At 51.1% G+C, this 7,596-nt stretch overlaps 1 protein-coding gene across 1 annotated transcript in view; it reads right to left on the minus strand.

Annotated features, from left to right (window-relative positions):
• SLCO5A1 (solute carrier organic anion transporter family member 5A1) overlaps nt 1-5,686 on the minus strand; it is a 66,577-nt gene extending 60,891 nt beyond the window's left edge. Inside the window, exon 1 of the mRNA XM_062502271.1 lies at nt 4,765-5,686. Within this exon, the coding sequence (XP_062358255.1) occupies nt 4,765-5,686 (922 nt within the window). The remainder of the gene's footprint in view (nt 1-4,764) is intronic.
• Nucleotides 5,687-7,596: the final 1,910 nt, after the last annotated feature.

Consider the following 7,596-nt stretch of genomic DNA (forward strand, 5'->3'; position numbering starts at 1 on the left):
AGATATCAGGAAGCGGGAAGCATATTCCAAAAGTAAATCAAAAGTGGTCATAAGCTGAATGGTGAGAATAAAATTAAATGCTGGTCAGCTGTTTCCCTGCTTCTTGATGGTCCCTTCTGCTCAGCTAGAAAGTTGATACTGTCTCTGAAAACCTCAATGACCTTGCAGCACCCACGTAAAGGACCTGATTACCCCAGTGGGTTCCAGTTCCTGTATCCCAGGGACATACATAATCCCAGAAGCAGCCAGACCAAAATGGATCAAAGTGGCACAAAAATCTAGCGCTTCCTGTGCCAACATCCAAGCAATGGCACATTACAGAGATCTAGCTTGTCTGGAAGCTCAGCTACACCCTGGGACCTCAGAGTAGGCAGAGGTGATGGGCTTCTGATTGTGAAGCTACCCTTCCTGTCCTCTCCTGTCAAGTGGGATGTGGATATAGGGGTAGATCTAACTAGAAATACAATAAATGCAATCATGATACATACATATATATATATGTAAAGACTTTGGGGAAGTCTATAACAAAGACATGAGAGGTACACAGAATATCCACCTGTAAAACACTGGTAAGGAGGTGTTTTCCAGACAGAATATAGTCACAGTGAAATGGTTTACCTAATGCCAGAAACAGCAACCCACAAACAAGCCTCATGGAAACAAAGCAGGAGTCAAAAATATTTTTTGAACTTGTCTAAATATTTTTTTCCAGGTTATGAAATTACTTCACTTCCCTGGCTTTCAGCCATTATCTGTACCAAGCCCATTTGCACAGGTTTATCCAATTTTTTAGCCATTATCTCATAAAACCTTTATCTTTGCATTTTGTAATTACAGTTTGCTCCAAAACCTAGGGACAGTCTGCATGAAATTAAACAGAAACACTTTCCTCATTTCATATCCTAACCAGCCTATAGCATTCTGGAAACTGAAATAAAACATCCTTAGCAAAAACACCAATTTGTTCACTAGTAATTTTGGGGGGGGTACTGGTAAAAGCCATTCCTGAATGCTAGAATATTTTCATTAATGCAGTATTTCTGTAAAACCTAATACTACTACCTCTCTATGTATGAGCTTTTAGGGTTAATTCATTTTTATAACAATATCCACTTGCAAAAGAAGAAAAATATTTAGAAGTTCTTCAGGCACTGTAATACCACTAATAAAACTTCTAAGTGCCACATGTAACTTTAACGAACTGCTTTTAATAATCCTGATATAATCACAAGGCAAACTCACATTCAAGACAAACAGAAAAAATCACAGTGTTTTAAGTGCTAGAATTTGAAAAGTAACAGAAACACCATCAAGAGTACAAAACAAGACTCAGGAAGTCCAATTCAACTCCAAACTGAATTGCAATTAATTTAATCGAATAACTACTTAAAAGAAGAACCTGCACACATCAGGGCAGCTGACAACAGATATGTCACAGTTCAGCTGAGCACAGAAGGGAGAGACTTTGGAGCAGACAAAGACCACTTAGTGACCACACAGTTTTACACAGTGTGCAACTTCCCTTTTGGATTATCTGTGATTAAGGGAACTGGTTCTTACATTTCCTAAGCACCTGTTAAAATCACGACTTGTTTCCAAGCCCGATGTCACACATTTCTCAAAATTACCATCAATCAGAGCATCAAAGTATTGTCAAGTTTAAGGGGTGGGAGGAGCCGGAGATGACACGGCTTAGCAAGGAAGAAACATCCCACAGAAGAGCTCACACACTGCTATGCAGGCAGCCCAACACACATCCCCGCTTGGCACCTTTGTCCTACTAAAAGCGACACAGCACCTTGTAAACTGGCACTGTGCCATTCTGACAGATGGACTTAAGTGTAGGCAGCCAAGAGACAATGTATAAGCATTAAATATGTTTTTTGAGAGGAGGACTTCCAGCCAGGAATGTTAAAACAGCTGTCTACATTGAGCTTGCATGCCTGCACTTAAGAGGATATGTTATCACCACTCGAGCCCTGAGCTGGATTAACTTGGAAAATAAATAAGATAGCTTCCACAGCCACATAAGGTGAGTTTTTGCAGAATCAGGATTAGTGATACTCAAGGGGGGCTCTACTGACCTACTATTAGTGGGCACACTTGCAGGATCAAAAAGCTCACCCACCAGTTCTGAAGCTCAGTGAACCTTTTATCAGGTACACATACATATATGTATCTTCCTTTGGAAGAAAAACATAGAATGCAATACCAGCATGATTATGAATAAACATGTTAGTGACCTTTCCTTTTGTGTCAGAGGATACTCTTTTTATGAATTAGCTGCCCTTACTCAAACACATGTATCTGTGTGACTGGGATCTGTTTCCCTGGGCTTTATTCTCTTTTTAAAACCTCAACTGCCATGGCCCACTCCAAGACTTTTTGTTAGCTCATGCCTACACACAGACATGCATTTTATATTTTGACATCACTTGCACAGTTTTCCCCAGTAAGAGAATCACACCACCAGGAGAACCAGGCACTGGTAACACAGGATGTGAGGCAGCAGGCCTGCAGAGCCATGCCCAGACCACTTCTACCCCATCCCTGCACCTGGCTGGGCTGTCTGCTGCCCAAAAATCCCTCTCCTCAAGGACTTGCAACATTCCAAACCATTGAGAAGATCCAACAGAAACATGTTTGCTCACATCAATGTGCCAAACAGTGCTTTTTCCTTCTCCCGCAAAAACTCAAGATTTTACTCCTGCCCCTCAAAAAGTCACTGGTCTGTATCTAAAATGAGGCAAATAGTTAAACATTAACAAGTTAAAAGTTTCCTCAGAATTCCACACTATTTTAAAAAGCTAAAACCAAGATTTCCAACAGCAGACAGCATTGCCACTAGCCCCGAGTAGCTTCAAGACTGAATGGAGGTGCTGGTACATTTTATTCAATGTTTAAACACATTTTGTGTCCAATTTAATTCTCTCTGTGGTAACAATCGTATCACAGGCATAAATTTTTCAGGTACACTGTAGCTGGGTGTACTCATCTTTGTTCTCCCGAATCACTAAAAATGAACTTCAATACTGCAAAGGTATTAAAGGCATTGCAAAGGTGCTCCCAGTACAGATCAAAGCTGCCTTCAGTGCCTGGCAGGCACAGGGTCACATGAAGTCTACCCAGCTGCTGGTGCCTTTTACCTTCGTGAACACTGCTGCAATTAAAGTTACCTGAGTCACTTCATTACTATTTCCTGTGCTAGAAGCACATCAGTGGTAGGCACCATTTCTCCTGCACAGTGAGGATTTCCCCCTATTGACCTTGCCTTCCCCTCTGCTGAAGAAAGATTTCCGCCTCTCTCACCGTTCACCTTTTACCCTTCATTCCTCACCTACAGCATTTCCTTTTCTTTTTTCGTTTTTGAGGAACTGTGTGCAATCGCCTACTTGCAAAAGTTCCAAACTACAATTTAGTAACCTCAGTAACAAGATGCTTCGGTTTTTCATACTGCCAATAAAGTCGATGCTAGGTTAATCTTAATTTCCATACCATTTAACCTTTCTCAGAAGGGAGAAGAGAGGGGAAAAAAACACTCTGTCAAATACTTCATCATGCAGATTAGCAATGCAGTGAATGCCTCCCCCTCCTTCCAAAAACCTGCAGTGCCCCAGGCTTTTTCAAGACACTGCAAACAGACTGTGCATGGCCTTAAAACAGCTCAGGGAACAGTCAAATTGCCAAAGAACAGGTCAAAAGGAATAAAAACACTGATCTGGATCACTACTTCTGTTGAGTAAAGCAGTTACACACGCACATTCCACAAGTGTGTAACTTCCATAAATGTTGTGTTTTATATGCAACTATTACCTCCAAGGCTATTGTAAAGACAGAAAAAATTTGAACTGCGAACGGTAATGCTGAGTATCCAAAAACCCCTTAATGGCTCTCTCAGCCCCCTAAGTGCCTCTCCTTATTTGAACAGAATTTGAAGGGGTACATGACGTTCATTTCTTATAGAGAAATATAAGGTGCTAATGCAAAGTCAAGGAGCAGTTCATCTTCTTACACATTACACGAACTATCACGACCAAACTCCAACAAAGTTTAGCGCCCAGCTGAGATACCCTATCCTCCCACTATTATGAAGACTTGTCTGTACCTGCTGAAAAACACCGGCCAGGTTGGACCCTCATTTTGTTGTGCTCCTTGAGCTGCCCTAGACAAACTTAACCCTGAAGGTTTTACATGCTGGCTTATCGATGGGTTTTTAACTCTGAGATGCCAGATGATGTACTGATGCCAGCCAAAATTCATTGCTAGTTCAATGCAAATGAATGCTAGAAAAGTAAAACAAAGCATGCCAAAAACTTCTCAAAGTGCTTATTGAACATTAACACTACAGAGACCGTAGGCTAAAGGCACAGCAACCAGAATTTAGAATTGTAAAGCTTCTGTGTCAGCAAAAAGACACCTGAAAGGGCACGGCAAATTTTAACACTGCTTTCTGAGAAAGTCACCGGCTACAGCCAAGTGCTGAAAAGCATTAGAGAAGACGACTTTCTCTGCTGTTCTATTACCTGTGCAAGAGGATGTGAGTACTACGGCTTTTAGGCACACTGCGTTAGCTTCACCTGTTACTACTGTTCACCATACCACAAAACATTTTAAAATAGGAAAGCATGGCAATTTTACTTCAAAAGGTCATTTGAAAAGGAAAACTTAGCACAGATGTTCAGCAGGACTAAGGCAGAAGTACCTGTAACCGGCCCCCTCAGAGCGATCTGGGGTTCAGCATTCCAGGTACTTAAGTTGCCTTACCTAGATAAAGCGAGGCATTTTCTTTCTTGACATTGTCATCTAAATAGGTTGGTCCCAAGGTATAGATGGGTGTCGAGCCCATGCCAATGAGGATTTGGGCACAAATGAATAAAGCTACATAGAGAGAGTGGTCATTTCCACCGGTGTCCTTGATGCAGGCCGACGAGTCCCACTGCTCTTTGGCAGTGCCATTGCCAGCCACGCACAAGCCCTCGTTACTGACGGAGGAGTTCAGTTCCTGGATCTGGTACGGCGGAGAGATGAAGTGAGGTAAGGAGAAGAGCGCAGCGCCCATGGCGATGAAAAGCCCCCCTACGGCCAGCCACAGCGGCCTCCGCCCGCGACCCCCGAAGTAGCTGATGAAGACCACCACCACCAGGCTCCCGATGTCGAAGCAGCTGACCAGTAGCCCCGACTCCGAGCTCTTGAGGCTGTATCTCCGCTCGATGGTGGTGATGACGCTGCTCAGGTAGCCGGAGACCATGAGGGACTGGATGAAGGTCAGGAAGCACATGCACACCAAGAAGAAGCGCGAGTCCGCCAGCACTGCCCGCAGGCACGCTCTCCCCGGGGGGCCCGCCAGCAGCAGCGCCGGCGGCGGCGGCGGCAGCAGCGGAGGGGGGCCCAGGGTTACCCCTCGGCCGGGCGCCGCCGGCTGGCCACCCTCCGTCTTCCAGGGGAAGCTCCGGCTGCCACTGGAGGCGGCGGGGGGCCGGGCAGCCTCGGCGGCGGCGCCCTGGCCCCGCTCGGCCTCGGCAGCCGGTCCCGCGGCGGGGCCGCCGCCGCCGCCCCCCCCGGCCGCCAGGGGGGAGCCGAGCGCGGGCAGACTGCGGCACCGCGGCGCCTCCGCCCGGCCCCCCGCCGCCGCCGCCGGCCGCTCCGCCCCGGGGAGCCGCTGCTCCGGGGTCCCCGCCGAGGCCATGCTGGGTCCGGCGGCGGCCTCAGAGGAGCGCGGTCGGCTCCATCGCTGCCGTGCGTCGAGGGCGCTGAGGGGCCCGGCGAGAGCGCAGCATAGCGAGGAGGGGAGGAGAGAGGGGAGGGGGGTGGCCCTAGCCGCGGCCGCCGGCCGCCCCGCCGCACGTGTCAGCCAAACTCCTTTGTGGCTCCATCCACCCTCAGTCTCGCTCGAGGGGCCGCCCGCCCGCCGGGGCGCCCGCGCTACCGGCGGCTCCCGCTCGCCGTCGCCGCATGCCCGCGGCGCCGCGCTCAGCAGCCGCCCGCCGGGGCCCCGAGGACAGCCTGCCCGCCGCGGGGCAGCGCCGCCCGCTCCGCCGCCCGCATCCTCCCGTCTTCTCGCCGCTGACGGAGCTCCGGGGGGTTGCTGACGATCTGCAGGCGGAGAGCAAGCACGGGAGGTCAGCGCCGCCGGCCCCAGCTGCCCCGTCCCTCCCTGCCGCCCCGGCCTCTGCCCGCCCGACCCCGCGGTCTGCGCTGAGCTCCGGGGAGCGCCTCTGTCCCCGCTCGGGTTGGATCAAGGCAGCGCCCCGGGGACCGCGCGTCCTTGGGGACGGCACATGGATCTACATAAGAGCTGGGGCGGCCTCGGCCACAGGGCGACCCTTTTATTTGGCGCCGGATGCGACAGCCAAAGGTCGCCATGCCAAGCCTTTTATTTTCCAGCCTAAAAATAAATGCGCTGAAATAAATACTCCGCTACAACTCGGCGGCCCGGAGAGCGGCGGCAGGCGGAGGGAAGGGGAACAAAGCCGGAGCCGGGCAGCGGCGGCGGCGTGCACCCCGGCGCCGACCTTTCTGCCCCAGCTCGTTCGGGTGCCCCCCGGGACCGCCGGGTACAGAGCGGTGCCCAGACATCCCTACCCCGGCAGCGGAACACGCCTTTCGCCTCCTTTGTCCGCTTTTGTCTCCCCGCCGCCTTCTGCTCGCCGCGGCCCCGCGTAGGGGTGGGCGGGGGAGGCAACGGCACCCGGGCAACCGCGCCCCGGCGGCGGATCTCCCCCACCCCCAGAGGGTGGCCAGCGGGCAGGGCGGCGGAGCCGGCGGGGCGCACCGGGCTCTCCTCCCGGCCGCTGCGAAGAAAAACGACGGGGCTACTCACCGAGCGTGCGGCGCCGGGGGCAGCCGGCCCGGGCCCTGCGCCCCCGCCCCGCCTGTCACCCAACGCCGGGTCCCCCACGGCCGCCTCCGCCTCCCCGGGCGCCGGAGCGCAGGCGCGCCCGCCGCAGCCGCCGGGCCGGGCGATGCCGCCGGGCACTCGTGTACCCTCCGACCTGCCCTCGGCTAGCCGGCTACACCCCCTCGCCGGACAGGCCGGAGCGCCCGCGGGACGGCGAGTCCGGCGGCGGGGCACGCCGTGGGATCTGCCCGGTCGGTTCCTTTGCTCAACCGTGGAGCTGCTGACGGCTGCAACTCGGCGCTCGTGGCTGTGAAAGTCCGCGGAGCGCCAGGGTTGGCAGCCTCGGGCGGCGTTTAGGATGCTTAGGATGGTGTTGCATCGCCTAGTGTAAAAGGCGGAAATATTCGGAAGACAGGACCTCCGTTACATCGTCTGCTGGAAAGTAAAAAGAACCAAGGAATGATTTTTATTTTTTTTTAATTTTATTTTAAGGAAAATAGACCAGTTGATGATCCTTTTTGTCCAGGGTCTTGTCTCCAATGCAAACCATCTCCATAACTGCTAAGCATATCAAAGTAGTTTGTAGTTAACTCCTGGTAGAGTTTCCCCCTAGTCTCCTTTCTTAGGTTTGTGTAGTGTCTTGAATTGCACTGGTTTGTTTTGCTTTCAAGTCATTGTATTTAAAGCCCTAGTACCAGGATAAAGCTAAATAATCCTGCAAATTATTTTATTTTTTGTGGCTTGTTATAATGTGAACT

Source organism: Cinclus cinclus, chromosome 1 (assembly GCF_963662255.1).
Source record: "Cinclus cinclus chromosome 1, bCinCin1.1, whole genome shotgun sequence".
In the NCBI taxonomy this organism is placed as follows: Eukaryota; Metazoa; Chordata; class Aves; order Passeriformes; family Cinclidae; genus Cinclus; species Cinclus cinclus.